We start from the raw sequence: 24385 nt of genomic DNA, 5'->3' as shown, positions 1-24385 counted from the left end.
AATTTCAAAATTTCGGTTTGGTTCGGTTTCTGGTTTTTTTGCTCACCCCTAATAATTTATATTTTATAATTTTAAAAATATATTAAATATATTTTATTTATAATTATATTTATATTCTATAATTTTATAAATATATAAAATATATTTAATATATAATTATATTTATATTTTACGGTATATACCTTAATTTAAGGTATATATCGAATTTCGGTATACCGCGGTATTTGAAAATTCATACCATACTTTACCGAAAATCACGGTATACCAAAAATTCGGTATTTTTCAGTACGATAAGACCGGTATTTCGGTATTGTTCCCCAACCGTATTACTAGTATAATTTTGATAAGTGTGAAAGGTATTTCGATATTGTTCCCCAACCGTGTTACTAGTATAATTTTGATAAGTGTGAAATTTGGATAATGTTATCCACCTCTAAGAGCATGCACAACGGTGGAGCCGGGCCCCGCGTCCGTCCGCGCAGTTGGCAAGGACGAGGCTCGCCGCTGCTGTGCTCGCGCCGTGCCAGCGAGTAGGACACGTGGCGAACGGCGATTGGGCAATGGCATAGCCGTTGCCTTTGAATATTTTTTTTATTAAAAATAGGTTTTTAATTAAAAAAACTGATTAAAAATTAAAAAAAATCACTTCCCAAAAAAAAAACCGTTTTTTACCACTTTTTTTAATTTATTTTGGCCCCCAAAAATACACACTTTCATTTATAAATACCCTCACTTTCACACCCAAAAATTCACATCAAACTGCACAATTCTAATATTCATCCTCCCATATCCATTCTCATCTTCATTCTCTCATATCCATTCTCAATCTTTCTTCCACCCTACAACATAACAATGTCCGGCCAAGGCGATGACCACCCTCCCTCTCACGGTTGGAACCCCGAATGGTTCGGTTCACAACCGTTTCCTAGTCCGGAAACGGAATATTCGGCCCCTTCTCAAACCCAAAGTTCGGGCGTTCCGGGTGGCTACCGGCCATATTCGGTTCCCAACGCCGACCGCAAGGAAGGAAGAAGGCGGCGGCCAACCGAACCCGCTCCCTATGCGCCACCTCCACCCCCGAACAACTCGTTGTGGATGCTCTTAGGCCAACTCAATATAGCCGATAGGTCAACTATGATCCCCACGCAACTTCAAATGCACGAGGCCATGATATTGGGTCTCCAAAAATAATTGGGGTTAGTGCCGCTGGATCAGTAGTCTTCAACGGGTAATATTAGCCAATAATTATGTAATTTTTAATTTTTAGGAGTTTAATTATGTAATTTTTAATTTTTAGTATTTTAATTATGTAATTTTTAATTTTTAGGAGTTTAATTATGTCTTTTTTATTTTATTTGTAATTTGTAATATTTATTGTGGTTTTTTAATGAATTTTAATATTATGGAAATGTTTTTGTTTAATTGAATTTTAAATTGAATTGTGCTCGTCCTTGTGGAAGAGCACCGCTTGGGTGTTGTGCTATTGCCAGAGAGCAGGCAGGAATAGTAGCGCTGGGCCCACAACCGTACTCGCTGGCAAAAGCACGGTTATGGATGCTCTAATTTGGGTTTCCAAAATTAATTATTGTTTGCCACGCATTATTCTCACTCTATATTTATATACTCATCCCCTCCCTATATATCAACTTGGAGAGACTCGTGTAGTCGACAAAAAGTAGTATCTTGGTAAATTGATTCCTGGGTTTGCTAAATATTCCCAATTTTGTCCAGTGATCTCCAGGGGCGTTTTCTTCAACGGCGCCATGTCGCTTTCTCTCTCCACTTGCTTCTTGCTTTCCCCCAATGAATTGCATTTCCGGAGATTCCGCTCCTCTCCTGCTTCAGGTAAACCGCTCTTCATTTTTATTTGCTGCTACAAGGATGATGATGAGTGCAATCATGGTGTCGTATGTCATCATGATCGAGTGTTTCGGACAAAGAATTATAGCTAGTAGTAGAAAAAATGACTTACTATATTTAGCTTTGATGCCAGGAAATGGGAATACATGTGAAATAGTTGTGATTTCACACTGAAAATGAATCGAATTTAAATTTCTGGGTTACATTTATCTGAAAAATGCTTTCTTTCTACTAGCTAGGGGTTTGTTTCTTGCAATATTATCTCCTTCTATCATCTTTTTCAACAATAAATTAGTAACAAATGTTTTTCTCTCTTACCTGCAGCTTCTTTGAAAGATGGGCTTCAAACTACTTCACCAAAAATCACCTCAATCCCGGAGGTATAGCTAAAATACTCTTTCTTAGTTATTTTGTTTTCTGATAATGTTACATGCTTTAGCATATCAATCAAAGGAGGAGTTTTATTTATGCTGTGAATTACCTTACAGTGCTTTGAAGAGACTAGGGGAAGGATAGCAAAGCTGTTTCATAAGGATGAACTTTCTGTTTCGACGTATGATACAGCATGGGTTGCTATGGTCCCTTCCCCGACTTCGTGGGAGGAACCTTGCTTCCCGGATTGTCTAAACTGGTTGCTGGAGAACCAGTGCCCTGATGGTTCGTGGGCCCGTCCCCACCATCACTCTTTGCTAAAGAAAGATGTTCTTTCTTCTACCTTGGCTTGCGTTCTTGCGCTTGAAAAATGGGGAGTTGGTGAAGAACAAATAAAAAGAGGTGTGTTTGCTTGACGTATAGGCCAAACTTCATATATGTTCAACTGATTCATTGATGTTAATTTTTTTTGTAGGTTTGCATTTTATGGAGTTGAATTTTGCTTCAGCTACGGATGAGGGTCAGATTACTCCTATGGGATTTGATATTGTATTTCCTGCCATGCTTGATTATGCCAAAGGTTCCTCTTTGAACCTGCGGCTAGAGCCAACTGCATTTAATGATTTGATGCATAAGAGAGATATGGAGCTTAAAAGGTGTTTCTTTGATTGTCTTGCTCAATACTTTTAAGTCATATGAAACATTATGTTACTGTTTGATGACTGATATGAAATATCGAAGAGGTTAAGTTTGTATAGTTGAAGTCGAACATCTTTTGATCCTGATTGATATTGTAGCCAAATGAACTTCGGCAGAAGAGCAGAAATAATTATGGGGTTTCCCATCTAAATTCAATCCTCTAGATCAAATGGATGATGTAGACTCTGGTGAGAAGGTCCTCTGTTCATTCTTTTTATTCAATCTTTGTATTATTTAGGGGCAACCAAAATTACTCATCGGAGCGGGAAGCATACTGGGCGTGCATAGCTGAGGGAATGGGAGAGTTACAGAACTGGGAATCAGTTATGAAATATCAAAGAAAAAATGGATCACTTTTCAACTGTCCTTCCACGACAGCAGCTGCTTTTATTGCCTTGCACAATTCTGACTGCCTCAACTACTTAAATTTAACCTTAAAGAAGTTTGGAAATGCAGGTATCTTCACTAAATGTTCTGCCTGTTAACTGTGCAATTTTTTTTATCCTAACAAGTTTTATCTCTCCCATCAGTTCCTGCAGTTTATCCTCTAGATATATACTCTCAGTTGTGCATAGTTGACAATCTTGAAAGGTTGGGGATCAGCCAGTATTTTTTGACGGAGATTCAAAAAGTGTTGGATGAAACATACAGGTAGTCTGCAGCATATACATATAAATCCTACTTTGTTGTATATGATCAGATTTGCAAAGTTATACTGCTAAACTGCTCTTGACATTAGTCCATAAAAGATGTTGGATGCAGGGCAATGAAGAGATATTCATGGATGCCTCAACTTGTGCCTTAGCATTCCGGACGTTGCGATTGAATGGATATGTTGTAACTTCAGGTCACCTTCGAAGCTAAACAATCTTTATTATTAGTTTTTTGTTTCCTTCATCAAGAAAACCAGAGTAATTTGTTGGAATTTTAATTGTTTGGCATGCTATGCAGATCCAGTTACAAAAATTCTACAAGAGTGCTTTTCAAGTTCAAATCGTGGAAATATGACCGACATTAACACAACTCTTGAATTATATAGGGCTTCTGAACTCATAATTTATCCAGATGAGAGAGACCTTGAGAAACAAAATAAAAGGCTTAAACTTTTACTTGAGCAAGAATTAGCCAGTGGTTTGATGCAATCATGTCAACTTGGAAGAAGAATTGATGCAGAGGTAGATACTTCTAGTTGAACTCACTGGGCTGGGCTTTATTCAGCTAGACTGCATGAGTTAGTTATGCTAGGTTCTTCTCATATATCAGGTGAACCAGGCCATCGAGAATCCCTTTTATGCAATCATGGAAAGGGTGGCAAAGCAGAAAAATATAGAGCACTACAACTTTGATGATACAAGAATTCTGAAATCTTCGTTTTGGTAATTCCTTGTGTAAATTGCCCTCCCTTCCATCTCTGACTCTCTGCCCATCATCCCTTTTGAACTTACGCTTTGTTTTTATACTGTTTGAAATTCAGTTCGCCTAGTTTTGGCAACAAGGATTTCCTTTTTCTGTCCGTAGAAGACTTCAATCGATGCCAAGCTGCACATCGTGAAGAACTCAAAGAACTTGAAAGGTATGCTTCACTAGATAACCTGAGACACGGAACCCCTGGTTACTTTGCCAGCTGTTGAATTACATCATATATTGAATTATATCATCTGACGTCAAATTAAGTATAACTAATTATCCATAAACTGTAGGATATTTAGTATCTTCTTTTTCTCTTGCTGTGAAAATATTGTGCTATTAAATCAGGAAGCATTTGTCTTAACCTTGACAGCTTAACCAAAATGATATGGTGCTGAAATCATCTTCTTTCCCTTACATATATCGTATATTTCAAATACACTACAGAACACAGTCTACAAAATTCAGTTATATTCTTTTCCTTCTATAAGGTTCTTAAGAATCTCTCGTTCAGCCTGATCTATGAGTTTGCACATTTTGGTTAAAAGTGAAAAGCTGAAAAAGAGAATTCAACATCTTTCTTAGGTTCGTAGGTGAGTCGATGACAGTATCTTGCAATTTAACAACATGCGTCGCAAAGTTTTTTGGCACTTGATTGTTACAGATTATGGTATCCGCATATTTATGTTGGACACATAATTGACATGTGTTTTTGTTACCTTTTTGTTTCCCTTTCAATGTATACCTTCTTTTAGATGGGTTGTGGAGAATAGATTGGACGAGCTGAAGTTTGCAAGGAGTAAGTCTGCCTACTGTTATTTTTCTGCAGCAGCAACCTTTTCTGCTCCAGAACTATCAGATGCACGCATGTCGTGGGCCAAAAATGGTGTACTGACGACTGTGGTAGATGACTTTTTTGATCTTGGAGGTTCAGTGGAGGAATTGAAGAACTTAATTCAGTTGGTTGAATTGTATGTTCTCATCCCTATGCCTCTTCTCCATTACGATCTCTAGTATTTTGATCATCTGGAAGTCACTGTTTATCATCATTCTGGTCGCAGATGGGACGTGGATGTTAGAACTGAATGCTCTTCCAACAATGTCCAGATAATATTTTCAGCTCTTAGGCACACAATCTGTGAGATTGGAGACAAAGCATTCAAGCTACAAGGGCGTTGTGTTACCAACCATATTATTGGCATTGTAAGATCCCTTCCCTCCATTCTGGAATTCTGTTGTTATTGCCTTTCAAAACCGTTAAGAAACTGAATTCTTCCATTTGCTCCGTTATGACATAATATTTCCGTTTGCTTCTTCAGTGGTTAGATTTGCTAAATTCTATGATGAGAGAAACTGAATGGGCCAGAAACAACTACGTCCCGACAATTGATGAATATATGAGCAACGCACATGTATCATTCGCTCTGGGGCCAATTGTCCTACCAGCTCTTTATCTGGTGGGGCCGAAGCTCTCGGAAGAGATGGTTAACCATTCCGAGTACCATAACCTATTCAAATTGATGAGCACATGTGGACGCCTCCTGAATGACATCCGTGGTTATGAGGTAGTAACATTTTTCATCATTCGAATTCCTTTGTTATCCCCGGTTTGCTTGCTGATTCTTCTTTCGTCTGCAGAGGGAGCTCAAAGATGGAAAACTAAACGCCTTATCACTATACATTAATAACCATGGCGGTGAAGTGAGTAAAAAAGCTGCCATTTCTGTGATTGAAAGCTGGATTGAGACTGAAAGGAGAGAATTGCTGAGATTGGTTTTGGAGGGGAAGAAGAGTGTTCTACCAAAGGCGTGCAAGGAATTGTTTTGGCATATGTGCTCTGTGGTGCATCAGTTCTACAGTAAAGACGACGGATTCACCAAGCAAGATTTGTTTCAGGTTGTAAATGCAATAATTCATCAACCTCTTCTTCTCAAGGAGAAAATGTTGTGATAATTCATACCTAAATTTTTGTAACAATGATGCTTGAAACTAAACATTTGCAACTACTTGCTGTTTGCCATTATTTATTGCAAGGAAGCACCAAGCAGAGATCCATGGAGCTTCATCTATTGGATTAATAAAATATTATTTTATGCAACTATCGAAATAATTTGATCGTCTGTCATAGAGCAAAATTTGATCGTCTGTCATAGAGCAAAATTATGAGTGATCTAAGCTTCCTCTTTCATTTATTTATTTCTTGTGTTTAATATTCAAATATCTACTAATTTATTGAAATCTGATCATTATTATTTTATTTTATTCATCTCTATCTTTTCTCTCCTAGTATTATATTTTATCTCTTATTTTTTTCCATCTTTCAACTAAACACAATTTTTTTTTCTCAAGAGAAGCCGCCTCAATTAACAAACATGCATGAGGGAGTTAAAAAAAAAAGCAATGGTGGACGTTGAGTATTATTCAAATAGACAAATTTGAACGCCTCGCACTCAGTCATCTTGTGCAGTTTTAAAAAGAGTTTCTTGTTGAATTGATTCCCACTTTCTGTCCAAGTTGATCATCACCAAAGGGTCTTTCTTCAAGGAAGCAATGCCGCTTCAACTCTCCACTTGTCTGTTAATTTGCCCCAATGAATCACGCTTTCGGAGATTCAGCTCTTCTCCTGCTTCAGGTAACCGCTCTTCGTTTTCATTTGCTGCTATGATGATGATGAGTGCAAAGAATTCTAGCTTTGATGACTTTGTGTATGTGAAATAGTTGTAGTTTAACACATACTATTATGGTGTATGTTATGAACACTTCACTTTGTCTGGAATATTATCTCCTTCAATCTTTGTTTTCAGCAATAAATTAATGGCCAATGTTTTTCTCTCTTACCTACAGCTTCTGTGAGAGCTGGGCTTCAAACCACTCCACCTAAAATCGCCTCAACGCCAGCGGTATAGCTAATATAATCTTTTTTTATCTGAAAATTTTTATGCCTGCTTTAGCATATCGGTCAAGGGAGAAGTTTATTTATATTGTGAATAACGTTACAGTGCTTTGAGGAGACGAGGGGAAGGATAACAAAGCTGTTTCATAATGATGGACTTTCTGTTTCGACATATGATACAGCGTGGATCGCTATGGTCCCTTCTCCGACTTCGTGGGAGGAACCTTGCTTCCCGGATTGTCTAAACTGGTTGCTGGAGAACCAGTGCACTGATGGTTCATGGGCTCGTCCACACCATCACTCTTTGCTAACGAAAGATGTTCTTTCTTCTACCTTGGCCTGCATTCTCGCACTTAAAAAATGGGGTGTTGGTGCAGAACAAATCAACAGGGGTGTGTTTGCTTTACATATCGGCCAAACTTCATACATATGTTTATAACTGATTCACTGATATTAATACATTTTGCAGGCTTGCATTTTATGGAGTTGAATTTTGCTTCAGCTACCGACAAGTGTCAGATTACTCCTGTAGGATTCGATATTGTATTTCCTGCCATGCTTGATTATGCAAGAGGTTCCTCTTTGAACCTGCGGCTAGAGCCAACTACATTTAATGATTTGATGCATAAGAGGGATTTGGAGCTTAAGAGGTGTTTATTGTCTTGCTCAATACTTTTTAGTTATTTGAAACATTATGTAATTGTTTGGTGTCTCACATGAAATATCGAAAGTGAAGGCAAACATCTTCTGATCCTGATTGGTATTGTAGCCAAATGCACTTTGGCAGAAGAGCTGAAACAAATATGGGTGTTTATTCAATCTTTATTTTATATAGGGGTAACCAAAACTACTCGTCGGAGAGGGAAGCATACTGGTCGTACATAGCTGAGGGAATGGGAGAGTTACAGAACTGGGAATCAGTTATGAAATATCAAAGAAAAAATGGATCACTTTTCAACTGTCCCTCTACGACAGCAGCTGCTTTTATTGCCCTGCGCAATCCTGACTGCCTCAGCTACTTACATTCAGCCTTAAAGAAGTTTGGAAATGCAGGTATCTTCACTAATAGTTCTGCCTCTATTCAAATTTTTTAGTCCTAACAACTTTTATCTCTCCCATCAGTTCCTGCAGTTTATCCTCTAGATATATACTCTCAGTTGTGCATAGTTGACAATCTTGAAAGGTTGGGGATCAGACAGTATTTTTTGACAGAGATTCAGAAAGTGTTGGATGAAACATGCAGGTAGTCTGCAGCATATACATATGGATCCTACTGTGTTGTATATGATCAGATTTGCAAAGTTATATTCATAAATTGCTCTTGACATTAGTCCATAAAAGATGTTGGATGCAGGGCAATGAAGAGATATTCATGGACGCCTCAACTTGCACCTTAGCATTCCGGACATTGCGATTGAATGGCTATGATGTGACATCAGGTTAATTCCAAAGCTAAATTCTTTATTTCTTTCCTTCATCAAGAAGAACAGAGTACTTTTTTGGAATTTTAATTGTTTGGCATGCTATGCAGATCCAGTTACAAAAATTGTACAAGAGTGTTTTTCAAGTTCCATTCGTGGAAATATGACAGACATTAAAACAACTCTTGATTTATATAGGACGTCTGAACTCGTACTTCGTCCAGATGAGAGAGATCTTGATAAACAAAATTTAAAACTTAAAACTTTTACTTGAGCAAGAATTAGGCAGTGGTTTGATTCAATCATGTCAACTTGGAAGAGGAATTGATGCAGAGGTAGATACTTGTAGTTGAACTCACAGGGCTGGATCTATTCATCTCACTGCATTAGTTAGTTATGCTAGTTCTTCTCATATCACAGGTGAACCAGGCTATTGACCGTCCATTTTATGCAGTCATGGACAGGGTGGCAAAGAAGAAAAGCATAGAGCAATACAAGAATTCTGAAAACTTCGTTTTGGTAATTCCTTGAGTAATATGTCATCCCTTTCATCTCTGTCTCTCTCCCCACCATCCCTTTTGAACTTACACTTTGTTTTTGTACTCTTTGAAATTCAGTTCGCCTAATTTTGGCAACAACGATTTCCTTTTTCTGTCCGTAGAAGACTTCAATCAATGTCAAGCTGCACATCGTGAAGAACTCAGAGAAGTTGAGAGGTATGCTTACCACTGGTTACTTTACCAGTATTTGGATTACATCATATAATGAATTATATCCTTTGACGTCGAATTAAGTGTAACTAATCATCCATAAACAGAAGAATTTTGGCATCTTCATTCTCTTGCTGAGCAACAGAATTGTGCAATTTAGTCAGGAAGCATTTGTCCTAACCTTAACAGCTCAACCAAAACAATATGGTTCTCAAATAATATTCCGTCCCTTTCATGTATCGTATAAATCAGCTTATCTGTGCTCCTACAAGGACCACTTGTTTCTTGGAATGGAAGTTTTACATATTACAATACACGGTCTATAAAAAAAATTATATTCTCGTCATTCTATAAGGTTCTTAAAAATCTATGAATTTGTAAACTTGCAAAAGAGAAGTCAACCTTCTTAAGAGTATCTTGCAACTTAACAACAGGCATCACAAAGTTTTTTGCACTTGATTGTTAACAGATTATGGTAACTGCTTATTTGCACTGCACACATAAATTGACATGTGTTTTTGTTACATTATTGTTACCCTTTCTATGTCTACCTTCTTTCAGATGGGCTGTGGAGAGTAGATTTGATGAGCTGAAATTTGCAAGGAGTAAGTCTGCCTACTGTTATTTTTCAGCAGCAGCAACCTTTTTTGGTCCAGAACTATCAGATGCACTCATGTCGTGGGTCAAAAATGGTATTATGACGGCTGTGGTAGATGACTTTTTTTATGTTAGGGGCTCAGTGGAGGAATGTAAGAGCTTAATTCAGATGCTTGAATTGTATGTTCACATACATCCCTATGCTTCTCCGTTAGGATCTCATAGAATTTTGATGATCCGGGAGTAACTGTTTATTATCATTCTGGTCGCAGATGGGATGTGGATGTTAGCACAGAATGCTCTTCCTCCAGTGTCCAGATAATATTTCCAGCACTTAAGCACACGATATGTGAGATTGGAGACAAAGCATCCGAGCTACAAGGGCGTTGTGTTACCGGCCATATAATTCGCATTGTGAGATCCCTTACCTCTATTCTGGAATTCCATTTTTTAACTTATGTATGACATGATATTTGGTTGGTGTCTTCAGTGGTTAGATTTGCTAAATTCCATGATGAGAGAAAATGAATGGGCCAGAGACAACTACGTCCCGACAATGAATGAATATATGAGTAATGCGCATGTATCATATGGTCTGGGGCCAACTGTCCTACCAGCTCTTTATCTTGTGGGACCGAAGCTCTCAGAAGAGATGGTTGACCATTCCGAGTACCATAACCTATTCAAACTGGTGAGCACGTGCGGACGCCTCCTGAATGACATCCGTGGATACGAGGTAGTAACATTTTTCATCGTTCGAATTCCTCTGTTAGCCCCGGTTTGCTTGCTGATTCTTCTTTCGCCTGCAGAGGGAGCTCAAAGATGGCAAACAAAACGCATTATCTCTGTACATTAATAATCATGGCGGTGAGGTAGGTAAAGAAGCTGCCATTTCTGTGATTGAAAGTTGGATTGAGATTCAAAGGAGAGAATTGCTGAGTCTGGTTTTGGAGGGGAAGAAGAGCGTTCTACCAAAGGCGTGCAAGGAATTGTTTTGGCATGCGTGCTCTGGTTTCGATCGCAAGATTTGATTCAGATTGTAAATGCAATTATTCATCAACCTATTCTTCTCAAGGAAGAAAAGTTGTGATAACTCTTACCTAAAGATTTGTTACAATGATGCTTGAATTGTAAAATGTTGTTGATAGTGTTGAACAACTGAATATTTTTATACCGATTGGGTTTGCAACTACTTGCTGTTTGCCATTATTTATTGCAAGGAAACGAAAGCAGTGGAAAGCCAAGGCATGGGATGATTTATTGAAAAAGGCAGTATCTTGATTCTTAATACTACAACATCTTGGAAAGGAAAAGATAAAACGATGGCAATTTAAAAGGATTTCTTCTTGTACGAGACCAATCCATGGATCCCGCCTTCAACTTGCGCGGCCCCAGTTCTAACCTCTAGCCTTAGCACACCAGAACGCAGGAGATCATTAGCCGACTGCAGAGAGGAGGCGCCAAGATCCTGGAATCCCTGTTTCACAGCTTGCATTGAGTAGGGTATGAACTTCAACACCGACCCTTTATCAGCCACTGCTCCAACGACACCCTGAGCTATTTTCAGCTTTGCTGTATCACCCAAGTATCGGGCATCACTCCCTTTCGTCATTGCTTCAAGGGATCCCATACCTCTGTATTTTTTCACTCTCCGGCCACCCTAAACACAAATGAGAACAGAACCTCCAATTAATGACAAATCACAAAGATTATCATCCAGATTAATAAGGAACACGTACTATCAATCTTTCTCTACTTATCAGTTTACAATATCCTCAAACCATCCTTACACTTTATATAATCCATTTAAAGGAATGTGAATAAAGCACAAAACAATTTTAGTACACGTAGAATTAATTTAATACTATTAAAATTCAGTTGTGTGAACACTACAATAATAAAAATGTTAAACAATAATACTATAACAACTATTTTTATTAATGCAGCAGCTGTTTTTTAATAATGCAGATACCAAAAATAGGATAAGGAAATGAAAAAAAAAAGTGATGAAGAAACAGTGCAATCACTGCACAATATTGGTGCACATAAATAAGTTTAATTAATAAACTATCATAGGAACACTAGAATAATAAAAATGATGGATTGTACATAAACTCAAGAACAACTATTGTTTATGCACGTAGATACCAGGCAAAAAGTAGAGGGAAGATGAAAAAAGTGAAGAAAAGGTGAAATTTTGTCCACAGCAGCAGGTGCTATGGATGACTCCACAATAGAGAATCCTTCCCCATAACGTTACATAATCCATATGATATGCATCACCATATGCAAAAACACAGTATATGAGATATTTGCTTTGCACCTTGTATCACAATTGAAACTTCGCAGTAAAACTTGCAAATTTGAAGTTAAAATAAGTCACTTAAAGTAGTTTTAAGCTTTACCTGATATTCATAAGTACCAGGAGCTTCATTACTTCCAGCTAAAAAGCTACCCATCATCACAGTTGATGCTCCTAAGGTCAAAGCTTTCACAATGTGTCCTGAGTTTGATATTCCACCATCAGCAATTACAGGCACAGAACTCTCAGCAGCGATCGATGCAACCTTATAAACTGCTGTTGCCTGAATATTCAAAAACACCAATTAACTTCACAAATTAAAAAATGATAGTTTTGATAACAAAGTTATAATTAGATAACAACACAAATGCATTCTATGAATACCTGTCCACGCCCAACCGCACATACTTCTTGGGTGGTGCAAATGGAACCTGACCCCATACCAACTCTAAGTCCATCCACCCCTGCCTGAATCAAGTTCTGCGCCTGATAGGCCGTCACTACATTCCCACCAATCACATCCAGCTCCGGATACGTGTTCTTGACATGCTTTATCATCTCAATCTGATAGATTGAATTTCCTTGAGAGCTATCAAGAACCACCACATTCACTCCTGCCTTCACTAAGTGCTCCAACCTCTCTCTATCCGAATCTCGAGTCCCTATCGCAGCACCCACCAGAAAACTCCCATCCGGCGCCAGTGATGGCAACCCCAGCTTCGGAAACCCCCCAATCCTCTCCACATCTTCACTAGTGACTAAGTTAACAATTTCTTCCATCCCTTCCCCGTTATCCCTCACCAATGGCACAAATTCGCTCTTCTCCTTGGCCAAATATCCAGCAACATCCTCAAAACTATAACTAGTTGGGAGAGTAACTGACGACTTGGTCATGTAATCAGAAACCCTAACTTCCTTATCATACAATTTATCCCAATCAGATTTCTTCACAAAACCTAAAAATTTCGAGCTCTGGCTCCCTGACTCAGTGACAAAAATGCAGGGAGCAGAGCAGAAATCATCCGCAGACAAAATTGAATCCGAAGGAGACTTAAATATAATCTCATAACTAAAAGGAATTTTATGCGATTTAGCTCGGCGAATGAGTGACGCTTGATTAACAGTGGGAGTGTTATAGTGTACAATACCAATACCACCGAGCGAAGCCATGGCGGTGGCCATGGAGGATTCGGTGACTGTGTCCATCGGAGACGAGACGCAGGGTGTAGCTAGGGCGACGCGGCGGCTGAGCTTGGTGGAGAGAGAAACGGCGTCGGTTGGGAAGTCGATGTAGTGAGGGAGGAAGATGACGTCATCGTATGTGTAGGAGTATCCCTGATTGAAAAGCCTTGTGGCTGGGAATCCATCGTCGATTAGAGAAGCAGCGTCCATTACCGTCGGTAGTGGCGGTGGTCGGCGGCGGAGCTTAGGGTTTTGATTTACCGTCGATAGTGTATATGGTGGCGGCGGTGGGCGTTTAAATGGAGGGAAATTTCGATTTTCTGTTTAATTTAAGGAAAGGAATCCGTTAATATAAAAATAAAAAGTATCTCCACTAATTATTTTATCAATTTAAAATTATTTCAATTAAGAATTATTGATGTTTGCTGTAGGTCACCATCATAAAGTAAAAGGATCCATTAATACTATAAAAATATTAAAAAGTGGAGTATCTCCAATTATTATTTTATAAACTCTAAATAATTTCAGTGGAGAATTAACAATGTTTTGCTAAAAGTTAGTATACCATTTTGGAAACTACTATTCAATTATTCCTCCTGTCCTGAATATCTTATTTTACTAATACTACTACTTAACATACGTTTTGTAAAAAAGTATGGAAAATGGGTGAAAAACTATTTTATTATTATCATCCTCTTACATACACATATTTAATATTGTTACGAATATCTGAAAATTAAAATTTTAATAAAAATAATTTTGATTTTTTTATAAAAAATCCACGAAAATTGTCCAATCAAAAGTAGAGCATTTTGTGACAAGAAAAAAAAAGGCTGCAGTAAGTATTTAAAAATACCCAAAAATAAATATATGAATACTCCCTCCGTCCCAATTTAAGAGTCCTATTTTGACATTTCCATCTGTCCCAGTTTAAGAGTCTCATTTAAAATTTACCATATTTAGATATAAAATTTAACTTCATTATTGATGAAATTTACACTCAAATGTCATTATGTTGATAAAAATAAAACAAAACAAAATCTTAAACATACAAAAAGTCAAAAGGATCTCACTTTCCACTACCCCACTTAGTCTTACTCTTAAACTATGACGGAGGGAGTATTTTTTATTTTAATTTACTTTTCGAAATGATAATTTTTTATAATGAAACACTATTAATTATTATCCCTTTCTTAATTAACATAGTGGGCGATTAAATAAATTTAAAATTTAAATTCTACTTAGTTAAGGAAATTGTAAAAATGAAAAAATTATTTACAAGAGTAATGACCAAAATTGGTCCTGAACATATGGTCATTTAGGGTTACGTTTTTTATCCTAAACATTATCTTTTGGATTTTTTGGTCCTACAAATATGAAAATTTGATCATTTTGGTCCTGGACTAACTGTTCCATTAAAAACTAACGGTCAACGTAAAATAGTCATATGTTCAAGACTAATTTTGGCCTTTACTCTTAAATCCTAACTGATTAGTTGAAGTAATGTATGTATTTTGGCAAGAATGTGGAGTGGAATCATGATGTAAAAGCTTTATTTGACATCTATAGATTTAGTAATGTTTGAATTTCTTGGTAGTAAGGTATGTATTTTGAATATGGAGTGAAGTAATGTATGGATTTTTTTAACGTAATAGTTAGTCCATGACCAAAATGATCAAATTTTCATATATTCAGGACCAAAAAATCCAAAAGATAATGTTTATGACCAAAAACATAAAATGATCATATGTTCATGACCAATTTTAGCCTTTACTCTATTTATAATTATATAAATAGTAGTATGTCGCTACTTTTTAAAAATTACGTCAATTTGATATTTATGTAGTACTATATGCATGAGAATTGTGGACTAAAATTTTGGTTATATTCACTTGACAAAACAAGTCTGACTCGACCTGATTTTAACGAAAATTATCTGTTTATCCGAACCATTCACATTTTCTAAGATAGCCGGAAAAATTATAAACTTTGGCCAATTAATTTTTCTATTTCAAAAATAGTTAATTATATCACAAACTTTGGTGAATTGTGTAATTTTATGAAATAATTAGTCGGGTTGGGCCGGGTCGGGTCGGGTTGTTTAAACTGTGGGGTGTTGTGGAATTATATTAGCAGGGTCTGATTGGGTTAGGAAAATTACAACTATCCAAAATTTGTGAAATAGTACCAGAAAGTGCTCAAATAAAGTTGAATTCAATTTGCATACAATATATTGAAATGAGCAAGCATTTTTGGTCTGTTTTGAGATAATTTAAGTATTTATCAAAATTTATCAACCAACAGTTTTTATTTTGTTGACTTGCTCAGAAATTAATCCCAACCCATTTACGAGGATTAATAAATTACCCAAATCTAAGCTATTGAAGAAACATGAGAGCAATGACATTTTCACAGTAACACTAACGTTGCATAAACTAGTAGTAGTACAATATACCATCTCTTGAAATGATTACACGACAAATATATTAGTAAATCAAAACTAAATTTTATTCATATGCAATAGTCTCGAGTAATCACATTTTTTTCTTAACTTTTCCAATCATATTTTTTTGTCAATGGAGAAGGTTGCCGATAATCACTGAAATAAATACCATCATTCTTTGCTACCCACCATGCATCGTGTGTGGACCGTGCAAAGAATTTCTCATCAAAAACATCAAAAGCTATGTCCTTTGAATCCCACCAGAAATGACAGAAGAATAATGTGGTTGAGAAAAAGTTTTTACAAAAGCTCCATTCATATTTTTGATTGGCAGAAAGGGTATGATATCCGAGATCGTCGTCTTTTGATGCACAATGAATCTTCAGTGATGTTGAATTTGAAACGAGATTATTGAGGATATAAACGTGATGTTTTGTTGTGGCAAAACATCCATCCACAACCACTTGAACAAAGAAGACTTGCACACATAAAAACAACAAGACAATTTTATTCATTGTAGATATACTTTTCTGGTTGAGTATTTTTCCGAAAACTCCAATTTATAATGTTTTTTTCTGTTGACATATACTGTACTGAAATGTAATTAAAGGAGGAAGCAATTAGTTTGAGTTTATTTTGGATATTTTCTTGAATTATTATTCAATTTTTTGAATTCACAAGGCAAGGTATAAATTTAAGGAAGTTGTAATAAAAAGTAGCGGCAATCTAGAGCAAAATAATAGAGGTAGAGTCAATCAATGATATTTTTAGATTTTATACTATAATCTTCATTGCTCTCAATTAGGAGTAATCTTCGTTTTTATAATTTTAGTAATTATGCATGATTCGAATTTTTTTTGGAGATAAATAATTAGAGATGATTTTTAAAAAATGTGGATTTGAAGCTAACATGTGGTTTGAGAATGTATGATTGGATTATTTGCGTCATGTAAGCCAAAACCAATGGGTTGGCTGGACCAATTTTAGGGTAATTATCAAATTTTAGTTCAAATTATATATGTTTTTCTCTAATGTCTCATATTTTTACAAGATGAAATAATATTCAATGGACGAGGCCATTTTATGAGACAGAAAGTAATGCTTCGTGCATTAATATTGAATTCATCTAATGACTTGCAGTTCTATGAAGTTAAATTTTTGAGGCCCATTGCAATTTCGAGAAGATGGCATGTTTTGATTGTTTTGTAGTACCATCCAATAAGAGCACCCACAATGGGGCGCCCGATGGCATCCATTGTCCTCGGACGCGGACGATAGCACCATTGTGGGTGTCTGCCCTAGGGCGCGGACGAAGCACACGCCTGATAGATCGTCTGCGGCGTATGGCGCGGACGATGGCCTATCGTCCGCGCCATCGTCCGCCCCACTGTGGGATCGGCGGACGATGGTCGAGGACGATGACACGCGTTTTTTATTTTTCTATTTAAACCTCGTTTCTCATTCACTTTTCATACGAACATATCGCATCTCTCATTTCGCTCATCTCTCACGATTCTACCTCTCTCGCATACCAAAATGAACCACGGCGACGACACCAATAGTTATAGTTCCTCGGAGTCAAGTACTTCGACATCTGAAGCCTTAGATACAGCCGTTGAAGAGGCCATGGCGGAATGCTTTGAGGCGGCGACGGCAGCAGCGGTGGCGGCCGAGCAGGTCCATAGGCCTATTCGACGTCGGACGTATGTCCCACGCGACCACGCGGCAGCTCACCAACGTCTGGTTGAAGACTATTTTGCCGATCGACCACGGTGGGGACCGACTGTTTTCCGCCGCCGGTTTAGAATGCCGCGTTACTTTTTTCTCAGCATTGTTCGGACGTTGTCGTCACGTGATGAATACTTCACGTATCGGGAAGACGGCATCGGCAAACCCGGCCTTACACCATTGCAAAAGTGCACGGCTGCAATCCGTCAGTTGGCCTACGGCACCACGGCGGACATATTCGACGAATACCTCCATGTCGGGGAAACAACAGGCTGCGAGTGCCTGAAAAGCTTTTGTAGGGGGGTTGTGGAGGCCTACGACGACACATATATGCTCAAACCGACTGCCACAGATTGCCAGGGCCTGATGAAGATGCACGAGACGGTGCACGGCTTTCCTGGGATGCTAGGGAGCATCGATTGTATGCACTGGCAGTGGAAGAATTGTCCGATGGCGTGGAGAGGCCAATTCACTAGTGGTTACAAGGGCAGCCACTCGACGATGATCCTCGAAGCCGTCGCTGACTATCGGCTCTGGATCTGGCATGCTTACTTCGGCGTAGCCGGGTCGAACAACGACATTAATGTCCTCAACTCATCCACCCTCTTCACCGAGCAATGTAGCGGCAACGGACCGGTCATCGAGTTCACTGCCAACAAGCGCCAATACCACATGGGGTACTACTTGGCCGATGACATCTACCTACGGTGGCCTGTTTTTGTGAAGACGATCAGCTGCCCAATTGGTGAGAAGAGGGTTTTATTTGCGCACAAGCAGGAGTCAGCGAGGAAGGATGTCGAGCGGGCATTTGGTGTGCTCCAAGCGCGGTGGGCAATTGTGAAAGGGCCGGCTCGTTTCTAGTTCAAGGAAGTCATCGCCGATGTCATTTATGCGTGCATAATCATGCACAACATGATAGTCGAGAATTAATGCGGAAGCATCACCGATTGGAATGAAGATGACAGTGCATCTAGCTCGTCCAACACGTCGACCGAGCCACCCGCTAGAGGAATACCGTTGGGCTTCAATGAGGTTCTAGCTAGATAGGTCTCAATGCGCAACCAACAAGATCATGCTCAGCTCATGAACAACATGGTTGAAGATGTGTGGGCCCGTAACCATCGTCGCCGAGTTTGCGTCTTTTTTTAATTCGTATTGTAATGTATTAATTTTTATAAATGAAATGAAGTTTTTTCCTAATTTTTATAGTTATTTAAATATTCAAATAACAAACTGATGATGTGGCGCGCGCGCCCCACTGCTAATGGTCTAATGCATCGTGCAACTTAGTTTGAGCTATTCTCAATCTTTTTGTATGCACAACACAAGCGTTTGTATCTATTTACTTTTGGGTAAAACATTGAATTTATCCCGTCGTTTTAATACGTTTATCCAAAAATATTCCACCCTTTAGGTAATTACCAATTACAACATTGTTTCATTTTTTGGAATAAACCTACAATACATTTCTTACGATCGGAATATCAACGTAACAGCCAAACTTACACGTCAGTTACCCAAATTATACGTTGATTATCCAAAATCACCATGTAATTTCAATTGTTATGTTGATATTTCGATTGCTAGATGTACTTTGTAGGACATTTTATTCTTTAGAATGAAACAATGGATACTAAAAGATAAGTAATTACCTAACGATGGGCCATTTTCAGATAAATAGTCAAAACGATGGAACAAAATCGACAATTTACACTTTATTTTTACAGGGTTAGTGATACTATTAACATGAATTACGGTGGCATGATTTGGATAAAAATATGAAGAATCAAAAGTGAAGTGGGTTAGGTTAATCTGATCTGATGTGGGATAAACATAGAAATGAGAGGCAGCCCGCATTTAAAGTGCCAATATTTGACTTCATCAACACATCTCTCCTTCCATGCTCATACCACAAAAGGCTCACCAGAATTTAGTCATATTTCACCCCTTTTCCCATTTCTCATTATTCTTTAACGGGTCGGGAAAAGCTTCACACTACCACCAAAACACCACCATCAATCTCTAGATTATAGCCCAGAAAAAGTAAATGCAAGGGCAACATGCGGCGGCCTACAGCAGTTGCTTGAGATGCCATTGCCTGAAAATCCATCATGGAAACACATCCAATCCATGAAAGCTGCTGCAGGAGACAACAATCCCCATCACCACTCTTTCACAGAGATATTTGGTCAGCTAAATCAACACAATCCCTCCTCCTCCACGCTCTTTACGCTCTCCCCCACGTCCTCCCTGTCGTCGTCGGACGAGGAGGAGATGAGAAGTCCTGCGAGGAGGAACTGCGGGGGGTTTCCGCCGCCCATATCTTGCATCAGGAAGAGGTGCTTGCAGCCCATAAGGCAGAATGAGAGGTTTATTCCGACGGAGATGAAAATCTCACGCAGGAGTTCCTGCACGCGTGCTGTGAGAACGGGCAGCTCAAGGTGCACGTCGTTCACTCCGACGAGGAGGAGGAGAACGACATCGAGACCATCCACGGCACCTGCAAATAACAACAACACCATAGGTAGGCACCAGCTAATTAAGTCTTGTTTGCATCAATGTCAATGCCGCCTCCTTTTTTTCCATCATGCAAATAAGACAGCTCTAATAATTCATAAAATGTTGCTACTTCATAGCAGAGAGAACACAACACAAACCTGCATTTTTGCTTCTTCTGTTTATACTGTTTCCTCTTTCATTTTCTGTACACTTCAACTCTTCTTCTTCTCCTCCTTCACCTGACTTTAACTCGGACCTCAATTCGTACATTCTCTAAGCTTCCTCTATGTACTTGTCAAGTCCAGTTTCCAGCCGCGTGGCATTTCGACCCGTATATATCTTAATTACTCGGAAATTTGAGATATCCACATCATCAAAATCATAAACATTGTCATTTATATGAGAACATGGGATATCTCAATTTTCTAAGTCATCAAATTAATACAGGTAGAAATACTACGTATAATTCGCTAGCAGACTAAAACTATGCTGTTTAATCAATTTATGAGACTTGAATAATAGTATAATACTTTACTGTAATTGTCACTCAATCAGTTTATAAAGCTGAACAACTGCATTTTCTCATTAACAAACTCCAAAGCATGCACTAATCCACTAATACCACGATTCACAACCAAAAGAGCATATTTTCATCGAACTAAGTATGCAAATTGAATAACTGAAAAGGGTCACATTATTGAAACGACGATGGTTCTCGATTGGCTGGATATCATCCCAAGAAAGCTAAGGGGATCAAACAAAGAAATCATAAATCTTTGTAAGCAAGGCCAAAGTTTCTATGGAATCAGAGGGAAATGTTACTGCCATCCAAGGTCAGAAGAACCTTTTTATAAATCTGGGCGTCGATTGTGAAATATCCCCCAACTATGTCTCTTGGATTTGATCTTGTCCAGATCAAATTCTGCAACAAGAATTGCTTCATTTTTATCATCAGCATTAGCAATCAATTCTCCAGTGGGGAGTAAAAGGTGTTAAACTGAAAATTTTGATCAATATGGCAAAAGACTAACCTGCTATAAACGAATTCCCATAGAATGTGATCTCACTCTTGCCATGTTCAGTATCTATGATTTCCTTACTGATGCGGTTTGATGCAACTAAAGGTACCTGAATGTATAAAGGGCATATGAGGTTAAATGTGAAAGCAAAAGCTACCAATAATTGCGATTGGATAATACATATTCAAAGGACAGGATTTGAAATTAAAAAAAGGGCCAGGCTGCTGAAAGAGTTTGATTCCTCCTTCCTCCATCAAGACTTACACACTAGCTTTACGGAGGAACAAGGGCAATGCTGATTTCCTCAGATAACAACTAGTATATTTTAGGGTATAAACATATGGCTTCTAGCATATTGGACATGGGAGTGCATTGACAATTTTTACATAAATTTTTTTTGCCATAAACTGCAAGCAATCAAAGGAACTAAACCTTTGCACTAATGAGTTTTAAACAAGAAAAGAACCTCTTTGTGAACAAGTTGCAGCCAAAGGAGGCAAACCTATATCCAAAGACTAAGGAAAGAGAGAGCACCATGTGTCCTACATACCCACCATTAGGGTAAAGGAGAATAAAGCACGGAGGTCATGGGATCAAAAGTAATTATGATCTGATGCACGGTTAATAAGAAACCGTGCTTGCAATACGGCATTTGTCATAGAGCATATCTTATGCCTAAACAGAACAACAATTTATAAGATGCTCAAAATCTTTTCATCTAAAGATGGTGCTACTCAGTGTTGTTAGGGTCGCGGGGCGCACCGGGTCGATGAGGTGAAAATTTGGGTCGCGGGTCGACGAGTCGACGGGGTCGAGAGACCCACAAATCTAGGCTAATTTTTTTGCCTTTTAATATTAAATAAAATAAATATATTGCTCTAATATTTATAATATATCAACTAATATAAATGTAGATGCAATTCATGTGAATAGAGATAAAGTGGAAAATAGAAATGATCAAAATATCAAAACAGTTCAAAAGTCATAACACAATAAATAATTGAAACCATTGTCTGAAAATATCAAAACAAAGGAATATATGAAGGGTGGCAGCAAAAGATCTTTGAATTGTTTATTTGTTTAGGAGTGAAGAGGCCGAATTCTAAGGTGTAGAAAGTAGGTTTGAAAAGTTTGATGTGGTGCATGCATATATATAGAGAATCATGATTGAGATAGTCAGAAAACATGTGAGAGATTTGAGAAAATCAGAGATAGCATGTGTTTAGGGCGACCTAGGCGACCTAGGCGACCCAGGCGACCCAGGCGACCCAACAGCGACCCTGTATCTCGATCAACCCACCCATGTTGGGGCGGTGATGGTCTCGACCCGGGCGACCCGAGCGACCCGAACGACATTTTGACAACACTGGTGCTGCTCTAAGAAACTCACCAAATTAGCTCCAGCATGGCCCTGCATCACCCGTTTCCAGTGATTTCGAGTATCTAGGCCATCATCTTGAGGTTCATAACCAATGGCGGTAGGATAAAACACTATTTCTGCACCTAGAAGAACCATGGCTCGAGCAGCCTCTGGAAACCACTGATCCCAGCAAATACCTTGCAAGTAACAAGAAGTAACCATCAGCTCTCGCTGAAGGGTTGCAAGCTGCTTTGCACTCTATCACTAGTATTTACCAGTTCGCATAAGCTAGACTACAGAAAATTAGAAGTTCAGGAGCGGAGGAGACTCTATGCTATTGTTGTTCTTGTGGTAATTTCAAATATTAAATAATCTCTGGTCTTGAAACAAAATTAAACAATGAAGGATGGTGAGCTAGATGTAAAGACATCTTACCAACTCCAATCTTCGCGAATGTAGTTTGGAAGGTCTGTTGACATTTAGATCACCAAGGTTTGAAGCAATCAGCAACAGTACCACAAGTATAGTTTTGATAAAGATAAGCATCAGACTGATCATTCAACTCAATGGTCCTAAGTCCTAACCTTAAAACCAGTGTCGCCTGGGTTGAAATAAAACTTCTCCTGGTAACCTGGACAAAGCATAATCATCCATAATGAAACCCTTCTGCCGGAAATACAATCTTGGATGAGTCAATCAAACTCAACAAACCTGGCCCATCTGGAATGTGGGATTTCCTGTATAGTCCAAGATCTGTCCCATCAGCATCAATCACAACTACTGAATTATAATGTGCATTGTTTGCATCCTCGAAAAAGCTAACTGGTATTACTACTCCCAATTCTTTTGCCAGTTTCTGCATCCTGAATTCCACAAGCCTTAGAGACGCATACTGCTTTAAGGCAATATCCAAAAGTATCTTGGTCAATTTAGTGATATATATTCAAGATTCTTGAGTAGAAAATTTGTACCTCAGTATAGTCGGGTGCTCTTTACAAGGTTTAGCTCGATGAAAGAAGTCTTCGTTTTGTGCTTGACAAAAGTAATAACCTTCAAATAACTCCTGAAGGTGCAATGTCATAAGCACAACTCAAAAAATAATACGAGTAGATAGGCACAGAAAGAGACATAATGTTGTTGATGTAGAAAACACCCTGTGATGATCTGAGTAAAATACAAATTTAGGGTAATGTTTCTCCTAATTCAATAAAAAAGGCAACGATTGAAGACAAGGCACTAAGTAAGGAAAAAGTTTATAAAAAAAAATATCCTAGCCACCAAAGCAACTAATAATCTTGACTAGCTTTCGAGCTGTCTTCTATAGCTAAATTGTGCAGGGTCTGCAGACACTAGAAAACTAACAAGAAAGAAGTTATCTGCATGTGGGATTAAAAGTCAAGAAAGTGAAGATCACTGATTACATAAGACACTTCCAAAATATTCCATTCCCATAAAATAGCCTAAATTCTAGAGTAAGAGTATGAAAATAATTTTGGTAGCCAATAAATCCAAGAAAACACGAAACAAACTATAGCAAAAGCAACCTGAAAGGCATATGGAGATTACAATGGTTTCAAGGAATTAAATCTCTTCATTAAAGAGTACAAACCAGTATCAGAATAATATTAGCCCCCTTCTTATGAGCTGCTCTAACCAACCTGCATCCAAAAGTATTCTGGTTCATTCTACAATAAAATGCCAAAACTTTCTGGCAAATGTGCGTTGCTTAAGATATACTAGGAAACTTTCCGAAATGGAAAAATAACTCAATTATAAGAGAATGGAGGGAGTATTCCGTAAATAAAATAAGAGACAAAAATATACTCTTTAAATAAAATAAGAGATAAAAATGGAAAAAAATAAATAAAGTAAAAGATATATGGATGAAAAAAA

General features: G+C 38.1%; 3 protein-coding genes and 1 pseudogene across 6 annotated transcripts; 2 read left to right on the top strand and 2 right to left on the bottom strand.

The window, feature by feature from the left end:
• The first annotated feature begins 1665 nt into the window (after nucleotides 1-1665).
• LOC121774692 (ent-kaur-16-ene synthase, chloroplastic) lies at nucleotides 1666-6436 on the top strand. 2 transcript variants are annotated; one of them, XM_042171557.1, is made up of 14 exons: nucleotides 1666-1845; nucleotides 2185-2240; nucleotides 2349-2634; nucleotides 2708-2888; nucleotides 3170-3387; nucleotides 3462-3582; nucleotides 3681-3778; nucleotides 3883-4106; nucleotides 4195-4307; nucleotides 4406-4504; nucleotides 5094-5309; nucleotides 5400-5541; nucleotides 5658-5903; nucleotides 5977-6436. In XM_042171557.1, exons 1-14 carry the CDS (start codon nucleotides 1764-1766, stop codon nucleotides 6286-6288), a joined length of 2394 nt encoding a protein of 797 aa, XP_042027491.1. In that variant the 5' UTR covers nucleotides 1666-1763; the 3' UTR covers nucleotides 6289-6436. The 2 variants fall into 2 exon arrangements, with proteins under 2 accessions (XP_042027491.1, XP_042027490.1); XM_042171556.1 differs by having other exon boundaries at nucleotides 4177-4307.
• Nucleotides 6437-6713: 277 nt separating this feature from the next.
• On the top strand, nucleotides 6714-11132 carry LOC121774693 (annotated as a pseudogene).
• A 60-nt stretch (nucleotides 11133-11192) lies between these two features.
• LOC121774694 (inosine-5'-monophosphate dehydrogenase-like) lies at nucleotides 11193-13760 on the bottom strand. The gene is made up of 3 exons (XM_042171558.1): nucleotides 12646-13760; nucleotides 12365-12544; nucleotides 11193-11619 (listed from the first exon to the last, which is right to left on the bottom strand). Exons 1-3 carry the CDS (start codon nucleotides 13651-13653, stop codon nucleotides 11290-11292), a joined length of 1518 nt encoding a protein of 505 aa, XP_042027492.1. The 5' UTR covers nucleotides 13654-13760; the 3' UTR covers nucleotides 11193-11289.
• A 6980-nt stretch (nucleotides 13761-20740) lies between these two features.
• On the bottom strand, nucleotides 20741-24208 carry LOC121773881 (N-carbamoylputrescine amidase-like). Of its 3 annotated transcripts, none has more exons than XM_042170804.1 (8): nucleotides 24102-24208; nucleotides 23464-23555; nucleotides 23204-23355; nucleotides 23077-23123; nucleotides 22928-22961; nucleotides 22523-22689; nucleotides 21144-21241; nucleotides 20741-21094 (listed from the first exon to the last, which is right to left on the bottom strand). In XM_042170804.1, exons 1-8 carry the CDS (start codon nucleotides 24174-24176, stop codon nucleotides 20962-20964), a joined length of 798 nt encoding a protein of 265 aa, XP_042026738.1. In that variant the 5' UTR covers nucleotides 24177-24208; the 3' UTR covers nucleotides 20741-20961. The 3 variants fall into 3 exon arrangements, with proteins under 3 accessions (XP_042026738.1, XP_042026736.1, XP_042026737.1); XM_042170802.1 differs by having other exon boundaries at nucleotides 20741-21050; nucleotides 21145-21241; XM_042170803.1 differs by having other exon boundaries at nucleotides 20741-21035; nucleotides 21145-21241.
• Nucleotides 24209-24385: the final 177 nt, after the last annotated feature.

The sequence above is a fragment of the Salvia splendens genome, chromosome 17 (genome assembly GCF_004379255.2).
Source record: "Salvia splendens isolate huo1 chromosome 17, SspV2, whole genome shotgun sequence".
Taxonomy (NCBI): Eukaryota; Viridiplantae; Streptophyta; class Magnoliopsida; order Lamiales; family Lamiaceae; genus Salvia; species Salvia splendens.
Note: the sequence above shows the minus strand (reverse complement) of the source record. Positions and strands in the feature narration are given on the sequence as shown.

Coding starts and splice junctions, on each gene's coding strand:
- LOC121774692 (XM_042171556.1), top strand. CDS start 1,764: ATGTCGCTTTCTCTCTCCACTTGCTTCTTGCTTTCCCCCAATGAATTG. Junction 2,889..3,169: donor AGAGATATGGAGCTTAAAAG/GTGTTTCTTTGA, acceptor TGTATTATTTAG/GGGCAACCAAAATTACTCAT. Junction 5,542..5,657: donor CCAACCATATTATTGGCATT/GTAAGATCCCTT, acceptor TTGCTTCTTCAG/TGGTTAGATTTGCTAAATTC.
- LOC121774694 (XM_042171558.1), bottom strand. CDS start 13,653: ATGGACGCTGCTTCTCTAATCGACGATGGATTCCCAGCCACAAGGCTT. Junction 12,545..12,645: donor GTGCGGTTGGGCGTGGACAG/GTATTCATAGAA, acceptor TTGAATATTCAG/GCAACAGCAGTTTATAAGGT. Junction 11,620..12,364: donor CTGGTACTTATGAATATCAG/GTAAAGCTTAAA, acceptor ATTTGTGTTTAG/GGTGGCCGGAGAGTGAAAAA.
- LOC121773881 (XM_042170804.1), bottom strand. CDS start 24,176: ATGAACCAGAATACTTTTGGATGCAGGTTGGTTAGAGCAGCTCATAAG. Junction 22,962..23,076: donor CAGGCGACACTGGTTTTAAG/GTTAGGACTTAG, acceptor AAATGTCAACAG/ACCTTCCAAACTACATTCGC. Junction 22,690..22,927: donor ATTCGCGAAGATTGGAGTTG/GTAAGATGTCTT, acceptor GTTACTTGCAAG/GTATTTGCTGGGATCAGTGG.